At 36.9% G+C, this 21,964-nt stretch overlaps 1 protein-coding gene across 2 annotated transcripts in view; it reads right to left on the reverse strand.

Annotated features, from left to right (window-relative positions):
- Positions 1 to 21,964, reverse strand: part of LOC148952085 (spondin-1-like) — a 185,168-nt gene that overhangs the window by 68,162 nt on the left and 95,042 nt on the right. For both annotated transcript variants that reach the window (XM_089089526.1, XM_089089525.1), the window contains exons 4-5: positions 13,491 to 13,635; positions 2,105 to 2,311 (exon numbers count right to left, since the gene is read on the reverse strand). In XM_089089526.1, the coding sequence (XP_088945652.1) occupies positions 2,105 to 2,311; positions 13,491 to 13,635 (352 nt within the window). The remainder of the gene's footprint in view (positions 1 to 2,104; positions 2,312 to 13,490; positions 13,636 to 21,964) is intronic.

The following is a 21,964-nucleotide window of genomic DNA, read 5'->3' on the forward strand; positions in this document are numbered from 1 at the left end:
ACAGATAATCATCATTAAGAACCTAGGTCTCGAAGAGATATATCCACAAGAATAAACGAAAAATTATCAAGCTGCAATACGGTGAATGGACGGTTGGGTATTGCCTGCCATTCAAGACGGAATACTTATACTGGAAATTTGATTGGCTCCTTAGTAATTTATTAGTAGAATAACTACACTCGTAAGTTTACTTTAATAAAAACGTTTCTCGTGCTCTTGAATTTGCGTACGTGAGTAACAGAGAATGAGACTCTGTTGCATGAAACGGTACCAGGTATCTTGATGAATCATCTCCACTAGCCTCTTAGCCTCCATCGGTGGAAAGAACTCAAAGTCAGGGTCAAAGCTAAGCTCAACCTGTGGTGTAGTTTAAAAGTGGCATCGATAACCAGAACTATGTCTCCCAGGAATAACTAGGGCAAAGGGACACGGGGTACAGTTGCGTGTGGAGCATGAAGTAACTTCTTTTGGGTTCCAACCCTAATGAAAGACAAATGTGGAACAATTCTCGGTAGCAATTCAGAATGAGAATTATGTAACTACAGGGTAAAGGTGGGAGGAAATAGGCACTAACTGGTAACGATGAAGAGTTTCCCCCAGGATTTATAGTTGGGAAAGGTTAGGCCTTGGAAAGATAACGACTGGCCAAGAACGGGCACAACTAATTGTGAGCAGAGGGTTCTGACTAACATATGCGGTTTCCTGAAGAACTTATTCCTGCCACCCTAAGAGGCAAAACTGTCCCAATAAGATGATAGGATTTGCCTCCAAGCCCTTCCGAAGCACAATTAATCGGATAACAGCTTTAATACCACCTGACTTCTCCCGTACCCGGTGTGGTCCTTCCCGTCCCTCTTCCAGATTATATCTACTTTCCAAACGTGTTTGGTTATTTATCTGAAAGACTCTTTCTTTGGATCCAGATCTTTCTGTAGAAACTACTAGTGGGTAGATTTCCAAGATCGACGGCCTACACGCGAACTATCATTCCTACTCTTAAGTGACTGCTGTGAATCTGGAATCGTTTATTTTCCGGCTAAACAGGGATTATCTCAGTTAAATAGTAGAATTGCAATTTCTAAAATAAAGACGAAAATAAACGGCGTCTTGATCCCTAATGTAACTTTTTAATCAACTCGCAATATCAAACACAATAATTGCCAAACAACAAATATAGCGAACTGAAAAGGACTGGGTGGTTGGAAGGAGAGGAAATGGGGCAACTAGTGGGTTGAAGAGGGACTGGATTCAAGGGCCTTAATAAGGAGGATCCAATCGTACAGATTGAAATTCTTCGCGTGCCTCAGAAACTCTAAAATTCTTGCATGAACCTATATCTAACAAGGTTTAGTAAGGTATAGACTTATCTAAATTCAATAAATTCGGTAAGCTTATTTACCTGTTCAATGTCTTTGCGGTCATTAAGGAATATTTAATTTTACGCTTATGTTTTTAATTTAATTTTAATTGGGTACTGAAAGTTACTGCTGTCACAACTGGTGTAAGACTATGAAGATTTGCTGCTGATTAGTTTTGCTGTTGTCAGACTACATACTTACTTTTGACTCCCAAATCAATATTCCTTTTTTTATACTTGGCTTTTGTGTTTTCAGTAAAACGCTAGTTTCCTATAATCCTAGAAACATAGGAAAACATAATGAGTTACTTTATTTTTACTAGTTTTATTAATATATACTAGATAGGCTGTGAATCTTTGTCCGTTTTAAGTTTCAACTTTGCTCTTTACTTCCCTCGGAAAAACTTTACTTTTTAAAATTAATTCAGAAATAGAAAGAAAACGTTCTGTGACCTTGTTTTAACCAAGATGGCACAGCTACAGCGTTCAGATTAGAATAAGTTTTTCATTCAATCAGTTCCTGCGTGCAGACATTTCGTTGGATTTATTCTTTTCATTGCAAATGAAAATTTATGCTTATCAAACAATTTTTTATCTTTCGATTGTAACTAAGAATTTCATAGTAGACGCTTTCGATTCTAAGCAAGGAGCAAAACATAACTTAAAATTCAATTTTGCAAAATAAACAAAGAGGTTTTCAATTTCGCGATCGATTTAACGAAAAGGGACTTTATCTTCTCTACTTACTTGAGATTTTAGCTCTCCTTCTAGTTGGCGTGTAGAGCCCCATTCGGCAACTTGACGAAGACCGTCTGATGCAATTCCTCCATATTCCCAAACCCTGAAATCTGTTGAGTGTGACGCTCCAATAATATCACTGAAATGTGTAAGCCATTCGTTATTCGGGTAGTCCTTGGGATGGGTCTGACGGGACCAATGACCTTCAAACGTTACCTGAAAACATGAAGCGGCCGGTTATAGATGTTTCCAAAAACAACACGAATTTTCCCCAGTGCTGGTTTGCTATATATAGTCTAATCAACTATATTTTGAAATGGGGAGAAAACAAATAGGGAAAAGAAAAAAAACAAAAGGATTAATTATAAAAACTAAAAACTTTCATGACAGTGGAGCAGTTTGTAATTTATGATATCCGAAAGCTTTCTGCTTAACACAGTAGCTTTACTAAAATATTAGGCCTACTCACTAACAATTTTGACATTAAAAATTTAGAATACGGGAAAACTGAATACCCAAGGAAGGTTCATTATTATTATTATTTTTTTTTAAACATAATCCATAAGAGATTAGAAACGAATTATCACAAAAAGTTGAAAATAATTTGCACAAGGCCTTACAATTATATTTACCTCTGTTTTCGAAAATTTTCAAGTAGCCAATCTGAACCTTTATTCTGGAACCAGTAATCAGCCGAGGATAGAAAAATCAAAATTGCCAGTAATATTGATACTCAACCACTCAAATGATGAAAGAAAGGGGACATAAAATGATTTAGAGGCCAGAAGTGAAAGTGAAAGAGCTGAAGAGCTGAAAGTAGAGGACTTGTACTTATTGTCATTGAAACAAAGAACAACAATCTGAAAAATTTCTTCAAAAATATAATTCACAAATTTGGAAAGGTATTTTTACTTCTGCCAACAAAAATAAGGTCATCAGCCTATGCTAGATAGAAAACATTATACAGCCCAAAAAATTAAATTGGAGATATTTGATTAATCATTTGAGAAATACATCAGCCTATTTTAAATTGACCAGGTGATGAAACACCAACAAGTTGGGACTCTTTTCAAAGAGATGTGCTTTTTATTCCAAAAATTAAGAAAAGGTGAAGAGTACCAATACTCTTCATTTCTCCAATATCAACCCCAGAAGCAAAAACATTACATCTGTCTAGCCTCGCCGATATAAAGCGTAACCTCGTTGTCATTATTATAACAGCTTAACCTCAAATCACTTTTAAGGGACCAAAAATGTTTAGCTGTAAGCGTTCTCGAGCTGTTCAAGATAGCTAGTAGAAAACTTAAATTCGTTTGTCCTGATATTGATTGCTATATTTCATTTACAAGAACCCAGACAACTGGGTCTTGGGATGGACTATTACAAAGGGTTCATGTCCATGCTGGGCTGTGGTCTTAGAAGTTGGTTTGTTAGGCTATTCCGATCTGCATTACCTGTGGTTAAAAGAACATTGTACATATTTTGCGTCTTCTACGCTACACAACTAGGGTTCTGGCAAGGGTTATAAGGAAAGCGTTTCAGAAAACCTTAGACATTTTGCCTGAGTCATCGACGACCAACCGAAAGCCCGCCACGTTGGAAAAGGTTAAAAAAAGATCAAGAGCTAAAAATTTGTTTTTTTTTATTTAGAAAAATCAAATAGGTTTTAGCTATTTAAATAATGAAATAAAAAAGCAAGTTTTTCAACTGAAATTAAGGATCAAAATTAAAGCTCAAAACAAAGATGAATTATTCCGTATACGAAGGGGTTGCCCTCTTTCTGAATACCTTGCTCTTCACGCTAAAGTTTTTAGCAATTAAAAAAAGCTTCCAATTCTAATTAAACAGCCCTTGTGTTTCAGGAGTTGTTCTTAATAAATTGGGACAAACACTCAGACTTATAGCGTACAGAGCATGGAATTGAAGACGGCGACAACCCCTTCATATAGGAAATAAATTTTTTTACCCTTAGGGGATGTTTCCTTCCTTTCCCGAAAATGAGACAAATTGTGTCAAGCTTGTAGCCATTTAAAGGCAAAACTAAACTTAATAAATCTTATATATTTGGATTAAGCATACTACGCTGAGTCTTTTGATATATTCATTGATATCAAAATCTTAATTTCTATATTTTCTGTTACTATTGAGCCGTGTCACTCCTTACTTACAGTTCGCTACCACGAACTGTTTGATAAGGAGTCTGTCCGTTTTAAATTTATTTGGGTTTGACTTGGACTTTGACTCCGTCTTATTTAAATCATAGGCAGCGCAATAGCTCTGCCTAAGTTAAGAACGATATTGGCACAACGTATTATTTACTTTTATTGGGTTGGTCTTAGACCAGGGCACTTCGTGTCGAAGGAGTTGTCGTAGAAACTTCAAAAAGGGCTCATTCGATTGGAAATTTGAGTGGCTTGTGCCCATTTTAATAGTCAAAAGTGATTGGAAGGCAACTAACACCCCTTCCACGCCAACCATTTCCCCAAACACATACAATCAAAATTTTGAGATAGTCATTTTGTTCATTGTACCTGAAAGATCTAGAAATTATGTGTTTGACACACTCCCCCCAAAGTACTCAGGGCAAGGGTTGTAATTTATGCCCTGGGGGCATATAAGGTTTTTATTAAAAGCGTTGTCGTAGAAGCTTAAAAAAGGGTTCGTTCATTTGGAAATTCAAAGGGCTAGTGCTCTTTTTAATAGTCGAAAGTGATTGGAATGTAACTAACCACCCTCTCAATCCCATCCAAAAACACATCCAATCAAAATTCTGAGATAGCCATTTTTTTCAACGTATGTGAAAGGTCTGGAAATTAGATCATTGAGAATGACAAACCCCCCACAGCCGTCAGGGCGAAGTTTATAAGTTATGCCATGGAGCACATAAGGTTTTTATAGAAAGAGTTGTCGTAAAAATTTCAAAAAGGGTTCATTCAATTAGAAATTGGAATAGCTTCTGCCCTTTTAAATAGTTGAAAGTGATTGGAGGGCAACTAACCCCCCCCCCCCTCACGCCCACCATTTCCCCATACACATGCCTTGGGGCATATAAGGTTTGGGGCTTATGTCTTGGGGCATATAAGTTTTTTAAAGAAAGCGATGCCTTAGAAACTTCAAAAGGGGCTCATTCAATTGGACATTGAAAGGGCTAGTGCCCTTTTTAATATTCGAATGTGATTGGAGGGCAACTAACCCCCCTCTCACGCCCACCATTTCCCCAAACACATGCAATCAAAATTTTGATATATCCATTTTGTTCAATGCAGCTGAAAGTTTTGGAAATTAGGTCTTTGAGTATAATGACCTCCCCCCCCCATACCCCTCAGGGCATGGGTTGTTATGCTCTGGGGGAATATACGGTTTTTATAGAAAGTGTTGTCTTAGAAACTTCAAAAAAGGCTTGTTGATTGGAAATTGAAAGGGCTAGTGTCCATTTTAATAGTTGAAAGTGATTGGAAGACAAATATACCCCCTCTCACACCCACCATTACCCCAAACATATCCAATCAAAGTTTTGATATAGCCATTTTTTCAACGTAGATGAGAGTTAAAGCAAGTAGGTTTTTAAGGATGACGACCCCCCACAGCCCTCAGGGTAAGGGTTGTAAATTATACCCTGTGGGCATATGAGGTTTTTACCGAAAGCGGTGTTTTAGAAACTTAAAAAAGGGCTCATTCGATTGGAAATTGAGAGAACTAGTGCTCTTTTAATAGTCAAAAGTGATTGAAGGGGAACAACCCCCCCCCCCCCGCCTGTCACGCCCACTATTTCCCCAAACACGTCCAGTCAAAATTTTGAGATAACCACAACTGAAAAAAATTCTTTTAAGTGTTTTCACTTTTATAACTTTAAGAAATCAAAAAATTAATTAAGATTTTAAGGAATACATATCAGCATATGTATATTGTTGAACCCTATTCATATTAATTTCTGCTCGTTTTAAGTTTGACTCTGTTATTTATTTTAATTTCCGTTTGCTTTGGGTTTCATTTATTTATTGATACTGATTCGTGGTAGTTGTATTTTTTGTCTACTATTTGATTCTATTTTTGTTCATTTTTGGTTTAATGGAGTTCTTTACTTTTTTTTGAAAAACTTATTTTGTGCAAAAAGCTTTTTTTTAATTAATTAAATTAAAAAAGGAGAAAAAAACGCCCCTTAAAGATACTTCAGACGGGAAAACCTTCTGATGTTCGGCTTCTGGACGCATTCTCGATCCCAAGCAGTGAACTGGTGTTTATACTATAAATGTCAATGACAGACCAAATCCACGAGAATGATTACTCCTACTTTTTAGTTCAAGCCAGTATCTGTGTGCACTTCCATCATAGTGGACCCCTTCCACAGTTACCGGTAATTTCCCTGCCATCATCACTCAATACCAAAAAACGTGAAAAATTTACTTGTGGGGTGAATTTTCCAGAGAGCAATCGTCTATAGGGAGAATTTTTTGAGGATTGGTCCTCATGGGAATATTTTATGGGGAATCGTCCTGAGTTAATTCTCCACGGGGGAGGATTGTCCACGGAAGGATTCAGTAGAACCAATTTTTGTGTCGTTCTTCCCTCTTACAAAACCTATTCTTCACCCTCAGGTGATGGTCAAGGCCGGACTTAAATCTTTGGCGCCCTTAGACCTAAGTGTTTTGGCGCCCCTAAAATTAAGAATCTGTTTTCGGGGAGACACAGAGATTTACGGAGAAATCCCCGAAAATTCGGGGATAGTAGAAGCCCTGAACAGAAGATAACTAATGAGTGAGGAGGCAAAAGTAATGCAAGAGAAAGGTGACACCGAGCTCTCAGCTGCCATTCTTGGAAGAAATCTGACAGTTATAAGTGGCTACGGAATTCCTGTGTTGTTTTAAAATAATTTTTCTATGAATAGGCAGCGCAGCAGCAAAGGGCACTTGGCACTTTGACGATAAATCACATCAATCCAGTTTTTGTTAAGAAAAAAATCGCTCAGTGTTTTTTTTTTGTCCCTCATCATTGTGCACCCCTAGACCCGGACCTAGTAGGCCTTTGCGTAAATCCCGGACTGGCGATGGTTTCAATGTTCTATGATTCCTGATGGACTGAACAAGCCATTTGAGTGACAAGAGTTTGTTGAAAAAGAAACCGGGCACGTGTGTATCACCTCGCTGAGGCCTTTAAATGATAAGAAGTTGATCATCACATGAACATAAGGAACAGACCTTCAAATAGGGCAGTAAAAACGGAAAATTTATCTTATAAAAGTCAAAAAGGTTAGATAGGTTAATACGATGTTTTACACTTGTTTCAGTGAACTGGTGATAGGAGTGTAAGCTGTTGCTGGACCAGCGAGAAGTTTCGTAGACATCCTCATAACAAGTACTATGAAACTTGTTTTTGTCCTTGACAACAGAGAATTAAAAAGAAACTCGCTCAGAAGTTTAAGGTAGGTAACCAGACCTTTCTCAACCCTGTGTTGTAATATGTTCAGCACGGTCTAAAAATTCATCATTCATGCAAATTGTTTTTTACATACATGTGTCTCTTTTTTTTTAATTCTTATACTTAAATCTTGGATTTTCGATGAATTTTACGCTTATGTTAGAATGTAAGCACTGGCTAAGAAATAAGTGACGTCATTTTCCGGAATCTCAATCTCAAGTTCGTTAATCACGAACTCATACTTTACTGAGTTACATTATAAGGTATCACGAACAAACTGTACTGAGTCATGAGCTCGTTAATCATGAGCTCATGACTCATACTGTAGTTTGTTATCACGAACTACAGTATGAGTTTACACGGAAATATATTTACAATAGTTAGGAAGAAGAAAGTATTTCCCCGGAATTTAGAACGGTGTTTTTTTTTATGCTCAAAGATTCAGATATTGGCTAAACTTATATTACTTGTACCGAAATTATCCTGACGGACCTGATGAACTGTTGCAGGAGAGGGGGTTTCTCGCTTTTAGTATGCCCTGTAAGAGCACACATTTTGAGATTTTTCTTCATGATAAAGGCAGGATAATTGAAACTATGATTTTGTTTGTTTTATAAGTATGCTCCTGTTATCTTAGAATAGCAAACTATTCTAACGAAAATGTTCATCCTTTCAGCAAACCATAGAGACGTTTGACCACACCCATTTTCATTTTAAATTGATTAGCTAGTTGTTTTCTTTTTGGAAGAAATTTCAAAAACATAACTTCATTTCCTAAAGTCATGTTTCCTTTCTTCTGAACAACACTTTTCCTATAAACGAATTTCCTTACACTGGCACTTGATTTGCATCCTAAATACGCAAAAGACTTGATGGAAAGAGGATTTTTAATCAATTGCTGTTATATTACAGGAATAACTGAGTAAATTGCTTTATGTAATCTGACTAAAGGCTTTGCCCGAGACATTTTTTGTACAAACAACACTTTGGTGTCTAAATTGTGGTAGCCACTGAGTGTTTTGTAGTTATAATATTATAGTGCCTAAATAATTAGTACTACCATGATGTATCTAGAAGGCTTTAGGTGTAATGGCCTTAGTAAGGCTAATTATAAGGCTAATTATAATGGTCTTAATAAGCCGAATGATGAACCAACCGTGATGAATTAATCGTCTTGTCTTAAGAGGATGTTGCACTCTTTTGGTATTTGACTATGATTACCTCATTAGAATAATTGAGTTTATTTAGCAAAATAGAGCCTATACTAGAGTCGGACAGTCGTTTGAGCTTAGGATCTCTTGTGAATTGGATATATTATGCAGTTTTTAGCGATATAAGTGAAGCCAGCAACCTCTTAATTCTCAAAGATCTGTGGAAACTAAAAAATGAATGAAAAAAGTAACGCTGTAGCCGAAAATATGCTAAAAACACATTTCAATGTACAAATGGCTTAAGAAATGGTTGTTCGCAATAATTAAAGTAATCAATTGACATCTTCGTAACCTTCAATGTAGTCTTGTTAAATAGGCTTGGTGGACAATTACAAAAGTTTACAATCTTAGGTTGTAGAAATCCCAAATTTAGCCTTGAGACTTCGGAAAATGACGTCACTTATTTCTTGGCCCGTGCTTACATTCTAACATAAGCATAAAATTCATCGACAAACCAAAATTCAAATTCATCGACAAACAAACCTAAAATTCATCGACGAAAAAAATTCAAATGAATTTACTTGAAAAAGAAAATGTGCATTGTCTGTTTAATATACATATGCTGATATTTATTTCTTAAAATATTAATTAATTTTGTTATCTTAAAGTTATAAAAGTGAAAACATTTAAAAGTAAAGTACAAAACATATTATAGCTTTTATAAGGCATAATCCTAAGAGCTCCACTCGGATTAATTTCTGCTCGTTTTGAGTTTGAACTATATGAATATCTGCTTACATTAGGTTTCATCTATTTATTTACATTGTTTTTGGGTAGATATTTTAAGAGAGGATAATTTCATTTTAGATTTGTTAATATTCTGTTTAATAGTGCTCTACTTTTTTATTAAAAACTTATTTTGTGGAAAAAGTGTTTTTTTGATTAATTTCTGTTCGTTTTATATTGACATATTTATATTTTTCAAGAAGAAAGACTCATCCGCTTCTGAAGTTAAACAACTATCCCTTCCATAAGAACCTTTAATACCCCCTAGGCATAACTTAAAACCCTTGCCCCTAATCTCTGGGGTTTGTTTCAACCCAAAAAGCCTTGTTATATGATATTTAGCCTATTTTGAATTGAATGGCTATCTCAAAGTTTCTGTTAAACGCATTTCGGGACAATACTTCGTGTGTGTAGGGGGGAGAGGGTAGCTGGCCTCTGATCACTTTGACTCTTAAAAAGAGCACTAGAGCGTCTGATTAGCCTACCAATCCAATGAGCTCCCTTTGAAGTTTATATGACCACATTTTCTATAAAAAGCTTATATGTCCCCAGGGCATAACTTACAACCCTTGCCCTGAGGGCTGGGGCATTTATTATTCTCTAAGACATAATTTCCAGACCTTTCTGATAGGCTTAACAAAATGGCTATATTGAAATTTTGATTGCAAGTGTCTAGGGAAATGATAGGCATGGAGGGAGTCATTTGCCCTCTTATCAATTTTGACTAATAAAAAAGGCACTAGTCCTCTCAATTTCCAATCGAATGAGCCCTTTTTGAAGCTTCTACGACAAAACTTTCTATAGAAACGTTATATGCCCCAAGGGCATAACTTACGACCCTTGTCATGAGGGCTATGGGGAGAGGGTTGTCATCCTTAAATACATAATTTCCAGACCTTTCAACTACGTTGAACAAAATGACCATATCAAAATGTTGATCGGAAATGTTTGGGGAAATGATGGGCGTGGGGGGCCGATTCTCCCTCTGATTACTTTCGACTATTAAAAAGGGTAATAGCCGTCTCAATTTCCAATCGAAAGAGCCCTTTCTGAAGTTTCTACGACAAAACTTTCTATAAGACATTATATGCCCCCAGGGCATAATTTACAACCTTAGCCCAGAGGGCTGTCGTTGGTTGTCATACTCAAAAACATAATTTCCGGACCCTGCAACTACGTTCAACAAAATTGCTATATCAAAATTTTGATCGGAAATGTTTGAGGAAAGGATGGGTATTTGGGGGCATTCACCCTTCGATCGCTTTTGACTATTAATAAGGCCACTAGCCCTCTCAATTCCCAATTGAATGAGCCTTTTTGAAATTTCTACGACAACGCTGGCAAAGACCTAATTTCCGTAACTTTCAACTACGTTGAACAAAATGTATATATCAATGTTTTGATTGGATATTTTTGGGGAAATGGTGAGCTTGAGAGGGGCGTTAGTTGCCCTCAAATCACTTTCGAATAGTAAATGGGGCACTAGCGCTTTCAATTTCCAATCGAATAAGCCCTTTTTGAAGGAGATATGACCCCCTACAGCCCCTGGGGAAAGGTTATAAAATTCGTCCATTGTTTCATTTGTTATTGGGAAGTATGCATACATTTTCGGGTGGGGAGGACAAATTTTCTTCTGGGATAATTTTCAATAGAGAGGATAGTTTCCAGGGGGTGAAGTTTTCAGAGGATATTTTACGCTGGGTGAATTTTCCAGAATTCATATACGAAATTTCTTTATATGTCTTGCTTTCTCTTTACCGATTGAATTTTACGCCTGGAGATGTTAAGGGTAATTGTCCGCTGTAAATTTTCGCCAGGATTGAATTGCCCAGAGGATAATTCTGTGGGTAGGGGGATTTCTCCGTGGAGGTGGAGCCAGGTATCCTGGCGTTATTTAAAAACACAATCAGAAAGAAACAAGTTTTTTTCAACTGAAAGTAAGGAGCAACATTAATATTTAAAATGGACGGAAATTATTACACATATGAGGGGGAGGGTTGTCCCCTCCTCAACATCTCGCTCTTTACGCTAAAGTTTAAATTTTGTACCAAATCCTTAAAAAGTACTCCCGAATCACAAGGATAGTTTAATTAGAATAATAAGTAACTTTTTTAAAATGCCAAAAACTGTAGCGTGATGAGTGAGATGTTGAGGAGGGGGCAACCCCCGTCAATTACGTAATAGTTTCTATTTGTTTTAAGTTTTAATGCTGATCCTTACTTTCAGTTGAAAAAACTTGTTTTATTTTATTTAATGAAGCTTAGAGACAAACAATTTTCTAAAGGCAACGGAAAAAGTATGTCAGTTAAAATAAAAGCGTATAAAAATTTAAAAAGTAAGTAATTACAGAAAATACACAAAACAATAGCCTACTTACAAAAACTTACATATAAACTCCCAGCATTTAGTTCTGTTGAGCAATGCCGTAGCGTTGGATGGATATTTTTTAACAATATCGACAATTTTTAACTTGGTTATCAAACACCAAAATATTTATTGCTTTTAAGCTCAGTGTTTATAAACAAAAAATGCATTATCAATGTAGTTTGTTCAAAGTAAAACATTAAAACTAAGAATAAGAAAATCAAATAAAAATTTTCAATTCAACATTTTTATTTAATTTTGAATACCAAAGGCAAATATATTTCACACCTTTATACTTCGTAACTGTAAAATATTAAATCTTTTTCAAAGTGACAACTAGATAAATACAATCACTCCTGGAGAAAAAGATGATACTAAAACACAAAACATATTCGTTCAGGGGGAAAATACAGAAATTCCCAGCATTCCGTTCAAGGGAAATATTTCTGATTATAGTGGCTTCATATATCAGCTCATGGGTACTCTTGCAATGTAAGCAAAAGTGGACTGCATGTTCTTACCGAAATTGCCCCTTATTAAGTTGTTTTCCTTGTGTTTTCTATAATTATACGAACTTTCTTGTGTTCTAATGACTGTACTAATTACTAATAAACTAATTCATATTAAGGATCCACCATAAAAAGCTGATTCTTTGACTGAGTTTATCAATAGTTAGGCTCTTATACTTTCGTTATTGACAAGGATCGTTATTTACTTACCATTCATTAACTATGAAGAATTTGATTTTTTTTTTTTGCTCCAACAAAATCATATAGAGAAAAATTTAGTGGAAAACTGGTTAAGGGTTACTCAGTAACAAATTAGAACTCATATTTTCCTTATTATGGGTCAAATCTATTAGCAGGCAGCCAACAAGGGGGCAACAAACATTTTGTCCATGGGTTTTCCCTATTCTGCTCTCTTTCCTTTAGTTTCCTTATGTATGCTCTTAAAATGTGCTCAAAAATATAACGTTACTCATGATATTTTATTTTGCCAAAATTAAGACTCTTAACGAATTTTCTCAAACTCGTGAACTGTGTAGATTGTATTTTTTAGGCCGGAAAATTCTAGAATGCCAATTTGCAAAAAGAAAAGAAAAAAAATGGAGCCATTTTCAACAAAAAAACATAAATAGACACATATACAACTATTGCTCGTTGAAGGAATTAAGATATTCAGGGTCTGTTAAGGGGCTGTTGGGCTAAATCAAAACACGTTATGTGTATGCAAGTTATCAGCAGGACGTATCGGTAGTATCTCGGAAACAGCTTAAAGTATTAAGATGAAATCATCAGGGCATGAGGAGAGGATTCTGAACTAGACCAAAAATACGCAATGTGAATAGTATTACTGCCACTAATTGTGAATACTGATTGCTATTACTACTACTGCTATCACTACCACAACCTCTATTGCTCCTACTATTACTGCTGCTGTTGTGCCTATTATTATTACTAATGGTAAGGGATTATTAGTTAAACTTTCAGAGAACGGAGAGGGGACTGTTAGGGTATTAGTTAAACATACTATATTCTTGCGGGTTGTCAAAGGAGTGTATTAGGAATATCCCAGCAACAGTTTAAGTTATCAAGCTGAAGCTCCCAGGGCTATCAAAACCTTAAGAGGTATCAAAATCTGAATTTTTTTTTTACTTCGCAAGACCAAATACCGCTTACCTCGTACTTCGCTTCATCGCAAGCACAACAAGGCTCTACAATTTCAGGTTGTTCGTCATGGCTTTCTTGTTTTTCTTCACATAATTCCTTTGTCAATCCACCGTCATCAGCATACCAAACATCGCGGCTTTCAATCACCATCGCTCTAAGAAAAAATGTAATTAGATTTTCCCTGAACTAAGAAACTTAGAAAAATATGTCCAATAACACTTCATACTACGATTTAATGAAATTCCAGTGTTATCAAGACTTAGGATACAATCGAATGTGCTTTCCAACTGGAAATATTTCGTAATTGGATGAGAAATCGGTGGATTTCATGTGCTACTTTGTATTACGTATCTAACAGAATAGCTAAAGTGGAAATTTAATCTGATCAGTTAGTAAATTCTCGTGAATAAGCTCAGGGCAATCATTAAAACCTTTCCTTAAAAAGGGAATGTGTTTATCATGCATTAGTGGTCCTTTCATGTTGAAATTCAATTTGAATTTTTACCCTTATATACTTTTCAGAAACTGTATGCGTTATTCTAACAAACAAGCCAGCTGTGCTACTATTTTCAGCAAAATAGCCACTATATTTTAAATATAAGTTTCCTACTTGTCATTGATCTAACAACTACAATGCTTCTTTCTATGCTCAGAAAAAGAAGCATGAACAAAGATATATTCTCAATCCCAGGGGTGGCTGAAGAATTAGAAAACTAGGTGGCTGGCTACCAACACTACTAAGCCTGGCTTACAAACCAATTATCTTATTGCAAAAAAAAAATTTAAGCGCTTCAGAAGACTCGATATTTTACTAAATTCAATTGTTGTTCTGATTCTTGACATGAGGAATGCTTGGGTACTGTGTAATGCGTATCTTGCGTAATTGCTGCTGAAGTGACTTAGTGTTTATTTATAAAAAATTACATTTGGACACAACTATATGATTTAGCTCTTTACGCTAAAGTTTGGATTTTGTCCCAATTCCTTCAGAACGACTCCTAAGACACTATGTTCGTTTAATTAGAACAAAAAGAAGCTTTTTTTTAAATATACAAAAAAATTAGTGTAAAGAGTGAGGTGTTGAGGAGGAGTAATCTCCATTATATACGTAATAATTTCTGTTCGTTTTAAATTTTAACGTTGCTCCTTACTGTCAGTTGAAAAAACTTGTTTTTTTTTTAATTTAATAACTAAATAAAATCCTGTAATCTAGAATAAATAAGTTTGAAAGGAATTACCGTTGACATTCACATGATTGAAACGAAAAATGGTATCTATGTGATAGTGTTTGACCTTGTCCAAAATTAAATAAAAAAATAAGTTTTTTAAACTGAAAGTAAAGAGCGACATTAAAACTTAAAACGAACAGAAATTATTCCGTCTATGAAAGGGGCTGTCCCCTCCTCAACGCCTCGCTCTTTACGCTAAAGTTTTTTATTGTTTTAAAAAATAAAGTTGTGAGACAGATTCAAACTTTAAGGTAAAGAGCGAGGCGTTGAGGAGGGGACACCCCCTTTCATATACGGAATAATTTCTGTTCGTTTTAAGTTTTAATGTCGCTCCTTACTTTCAGTTTAAAAAACTTGTCTTTTTTATTTAATTTCTGATCGTTCTTTAGCTAATGCAGCTTTTATTTTGACTCACCGTCATTGAATAAGTAAACAAAATTTGCATAAAAACTTTACTTTTCTTTTGCTAAATGGCTGTCTCTAAATTTGGTTCTGACGTGATTTACAAATTAAATTACGTAACGAACTTCTATATTCGTATATTTTTCTTCTGGCGAAAATACAAAGTTGCAGATTTTTGCAGATATGAGCTAGAAACCTATGTAATAGGGTTTTCTGATACGCTGAATCTGACGGCGTGATTTTCATTAAAACTCTTTCACTTGTAGGGGATGTTTCCCCCCTCCTTAAAAAATCAAGTAAATTTTCTCAGGCTCGTAGCCTTTGATGAGTAATACTCAACTTAATAAAATTTATATATTTAGAATCAGCATTATAAGCCCATTCTTTTGATACATTTATTGACATCAAAATTCCGTTTTTAAAAGTTTCGATTACTATTGAGAGTAGAAGTGACCCTAAAGCTCCGAACATGACCACGTGGTCATGTCAGCATTTTTAATACTGACAGGGCTCCAAATAAGGGCATAGCCTCCCTAGGGAGAATGATTGCGTAATCGGTCAATGACCTCTTTTTCCAAGGTCAATTTATTTGATGTTTCTATATGTAATAACTCCGGAACGAAGGTTGCACTTGCGCATTGATTTCTAACGGGAACAATGTTATTGATCTAGGACTCGAGGGGGAAGTGAATTTCTGAGAAATTGATTGCGTAATCAAAGTGTGTCAACAACAACAACATCGACCTTGACATTCGCTGAGAGCGTGCACTTACAACAACATCAACATCGACATTGGAACACCTGTGCGGTCGACCTCAATTCACCTATCGTGAATCAATAATTCCCCTTAGAAACAACAAATTAATTTCCCCTTTCTTGACAGATCAATCAACCAATGACATCATCTGTCAGACTTTAAAAATTTTCGCATAGAAACGATTCTCCAGGAATAGATCCAAGTCAATAATGTCTTTGCCTCGGAAACAACTCTTTTGGTCGAACTCCAAAGGATATTAATAGCCAAAGGCCATGGAAACAATTCACCAAGAAACATCTTAGCGATGAATTGTTTTAGCGCGGGAATCAGGTTTCTTATTAATTTGAATTGCATTAGCGCAGAGATGCCAAAAACAAAAGGAACACGCTGAATTACGTTTAGGGATTATTTGGGCGAAACTGTTTTAGACAGGTTATGGAACTATTTCGGCGAAACAGTTAGAGACATTTTAAAAGAAGATTTTAGGAAGAGGTTTTAGAAGAGAATTTAATGGTGAAACTCTGTGGTCGTTATAATACACAAGCTTCATTTGAACAGTGTTGTGAGGTCCTCTAACCCAACCCCAAAGGGTTCCAATCCTCATACCCCAACCCCGAAGGAAGCCCCCGGTCCTCAAAAGCCACCCAAGCTCCCAAAGGGCCACCTGCACCCCCAAAGGCCCACCCAGACCCCCAAAGGCCATCCCTGGGCCCCCCAAAGGCCCATCGGGCTCCCAAAGGACTAACGGGGTCCCAAAGGCCCTCCACCGGGCCCCCAATGCCCCCCACGGCCCCACCTGTCCCCCCGGCCCCCCCAGGGCCGCCCTGTGCTCCCAAGGCCCGCCCTGTGCCCCAAAGGCCCTCCCCCGGCCACCAAAGGTCCCCCGGGCCAGAGAAGCGCCGCCGGGATGCGCTGTGGGCCAGGAAAGCGCCGCAGGATGTGTCGCAGGGATGCGCCACGGGTCATGAAAGCGCCGCAAGGGATGCACCGCAGGGAGGCACCGCAGGAAAGCGCCGCAGGATGCGCCGCAGGGATGCGCCGCAAAAAAAACTAAACGAACAAGTCAAAATTTTGAAATGTGATCCCCCCACCGCCCCCTTAAGACCCCCAAAGGCCCAGCCCTGGTCCTCAAAGGTCCCCCGGGCACACAAACGGCCAACCGGCCCCCAAGAGTCCCCCGGGCCCCCAAAGGTCCTCCCCGGTCCCCAAAGGTCTACTGGGCTCCCAAAGGCCCTCCCCCGGTCCTAAAAGGTCCCCCGGGCTCCCAAAAGACCACTCAATCCTCAAGGGCCCCCGGATCCCCAAACGCCCTCCCCCGGTCCCCAAAGGCCCATCGAGCTCCCAAAGGACCAACGGGGTCCCAAAGGCCCTCCACCGGTCCCCATACATGCACACAAAAACTTACACACACACAAAAACTTACACACACACACAAAAAATTACACACACACACGAAAAATTACACACACACTCTAAAACTTACACACACACGCAAAAAAATACACACACACACAAAAAAAACTTACACACAAACACACAAACAAAAAAAAACACAAGAACACTAAAAATTACATGCACACAAAAACTTACATGCAAACAAAAACTAACACAAAAACACACACAAAAATTACACACACACACACACACGAAAACTCACACACACACACAAAAAAATACACATACACAAAAACTTACACACACACACACACACACAAAAACTTACAAAAGAACACAAAAAAAACTCACACACACACACACACAAAAACTTACACACACACACACACACAAAACTTAAAACACAAAAAAAGAACAAATAAAACAAAAAGAACAAAAATAAAAAAAAACACACAGACGAACACACACTCACACACACACAAACTAATACACACACACACAAAAAAAACTTACACACACAAAAAACTTACACACACACACAAACTCACAAACCCAAACACACAAACACACAAAACATACAAACAAAAAAAATATCTTACACACACAAAACTTACACACACACACACAAAAACTTAGACCCCCACTCATACACTTACATGCACACAAAAACCTACAGGCACACACAAACATACACACACACACAAACTAACACACACGCACACAACCATACACAAACGAACCCACAATTACACACACACACACATGAAAACTTAAACGCATACACGTGAAAACTTACACACACACGCCAAAACTTACACACACACACACACAAAAACTTACAAACACACACACAAAAAAACATAAACATGCACAAGAAAACAAACATGCACACAAAAACTAACATGAACACAAAAACTAACACACACACACACACAACACACACACACACACACGAAAACTTACACACATGCAACTTACACACACAAAAACTCACACACACACGCACAAAAACTTGCACAGAACACAAACACACACACACACACACTCAAAAAACTTACACACACACACACACACACGAAAACTTACACACACACACGCAAAACTTACACACACAAAAACTTACACACACACACACACACACACACACTTACACATGCACACGAAAACTTACATGCACACAAAAACTTACATGCACACAAAAACTTACACACACACACACACAAACTTACACACACAAACACACGAAAACTCACACACACACGCCAAAACTTACACACACACAAAAACTTAAACACACACACACACACACACACAAACTTACACATTAACACAAAAAAAACTCACACACACACTCACAACAACTTACACACACACACACTCACAAACTTACACACACACACGAAAACTTACACACACACGCCAAAACTTACACACACAAAAACTTACACATGCACACGAAAGCTTACACACACACACACGAGAACTTACACACACACGCCAAAACTTACACACACACACACACACACACACACACACACACACACACACAAAAACTTACACATTCACACGAAAACTTACATGCACACAAAAACTTACATGCACACAAAAACTTACACACACACACACACACAAAACTTACACACACACACACACACACACACACACGAAAACTCACACACACACGCCAAAACTTACACACACACAAAAACTTACACACACACACACACACAAAAACTTACACATGAACACAAAAAAAACTCACACACACACGCACAAAAACTTACACACACACACACACACACAAAAACTTACACACACACAAAAACACACACACACAAACACACACACACAAAAACTTACACACACACACACAAAAAACTTACACACACAAAAACTTACATGCACACAAAAACTTACACACACACACACAAACTTACACAAACACACAAAAAACATATATCCACACGCAAAAGCTTAGACACACAAAAACTTACACACACACACACAAAAACTTACACCCACACGCACAAAATAACAACCACACAAAAACTTAAATGCACACACAAAATTACACACACACACAAAAACTTACAAACACACACAAAAACTTACACACACACACACAAAAACTTACACACACACACACGAAAACTTACACACACACACAAAAACTTACACACACACACACACAAAACTTAAACACACACACACACACAAAAACTTACACATGCACACGAAAACTTACATGCACACAAAAACTTACATGCACACAAAAACTTACACACACACACACACACACATAACTTACACACACACACACACACACACACACACACACACACACAAAACTCACAGACACACACGCCAAAACTTACACACACAAAAAAACTTACACAAACACACACACATACACAAAAACTTACACATGAACACAAAAAAAACTCACACACACACACGCACAAAAACTTACACACACACACACACACAAAACTTACACACACACACACACGAAAACTTACACACACACACACACAAAACTACACACACACACACACACACACACACAAACTTACACACACACACACAAAAAACTTACACACACAAAAACTTACATGCACACAAAAACTTACACACACACAAACTTACACAAACACACAAAAAACTTATATCCACACGCAAAAGCTTAGACACATAAAAACTTACACACACACACACAAACTTACACCCACACTCAAAAACTAACAAGCACACAAAAAATAACAAGAACAGAAAAACTTACACACACACAAAAACTAAAACACACCCACAAAAACTTACACACACACACGCAAACTTACAAACACACGCACAAAAGCTAACACACACACACCAAAACTTACACCCACACACAAAAAACTTACACACACACACACACACACACAAAAACTTACACACACACACACACGAAAACTTACACACACACACTTAAAGACTTACACACACAAAATCAAAGACACACAAACACTATCACACACACACACACACAAAAACTTACACACACACGCAAAAACTAAAAATCACACAAAAACTTACATTCACACAAAAACTTATACACACACTAAAACTTACACTCACTCAAACAAACTTACACACACACAAAAACTTACAAACACACACTAAAACTTACTCAAACACACACACAAAAACACAAACAAAAAAAACTTAAAGATTCGCACGAAAAATTAACTGCGCACACGAACTTAAATTCAAACAAAAAATTTCACACGCTTACAAAATCATTAACGAAAACAAAAAAATATACACACACACAAACACCAACACATACACACACACACACGAACACTAACATACACACTCACACTCAAATACACACACACATGAAAAATTACACAAACACAAGAAAACTTACAAACACACGCCAAAACTTACACACACAAAAACTTACACACACACACACACACACACACAAAAACTTAAACAGGCACACGATAACAAACATCCACACAAAAAAAAAAAAGCACACAAAAAATAACAAACACACACACACACACACACACAAACACACACACACACACACACACACACACACAAACTTACACACACACACCAAAACTAACACACACACAAAAACATACACACACACACAAACAAACAAAAAAACTAACAAAAGAAAAAGAACAAAAAAAAGAAAACAAAAACTAAAAAGAAAAAACAAACATAAACGAACACAAACACAAAAACAAAAAAAAATATAAAACCCAAAGAAACACGAAAAATTAAAAACAATCGCAAAAAAATAACAAACAAAACAAACTAAAAAAAAAACACAAAAACAAAAACAAAACAAAAAAACAACAAAACAAAAACACCCACAAACATGCCCAAAAAATAATACACACTCACACACACAAAAAACAAAAACACACACACACCAAAACTCACACACACACACCAAAACTTACACACACAAAAGCTTACACACACACACACACACACACACACACACACACACAAAACTTACACACACACACAAACACACACAAACTTACAAACACACACAAGAAATTACACCCACACACAAACGCTTAGACACACAAAAACTTACACACACACACAAAAACTTAGACCCACACGCAAAAACTTACATGCACACAAAAACTTACATTCACACAAAAACTTACATGCACAAAAAAACTTACACACACACACACACACACAAAACTTACACCCACGCAAAAAAACTTACACACACACACAAAAACATACACACAAAAAAAAAAATACACACATACAAACACACACACACACAAAAACTGACACATGCACACGAAAACTTACATGCACACAAAAACTTACACACACACACACACGAAAACTTACACACACACTTCAAGACTTTCACTCACATAATCTTAGACACACAAAAACTTACACACACACACACACACAAAAACTTACACCCACTTGCAAAAACTTACACCCACACGCAAAAACTTACATTCACACAATAACTTACATGTACACAAAAACTTACACACACACAAAAACATACACACACTCACAAAAACTAACACACACACACAAAAACTCACACACACACAATAAAACTTTCGCACACACACACACACACACACATACACACAAAAAACTTACACATGCACACGAAAACATACATGCACATAAAAACTTACATGCACACA

Source organism: Artemia sp. Qi Xiang Cuo, chromosome 5, assembly GCF_049724085.1.
Source record: "Artemia sp. Qi Xiang Cuo chromosome 5, ASM4972408v1, whole genome shotgun sequence".
Taxonomy (NCBI): Eukaryota; Metazoa; Arthropoda; class Branchiopoda; order Anostraca; family Artemiidae; genus Artemia; species Artemia sp. Qi Xiang Cuo.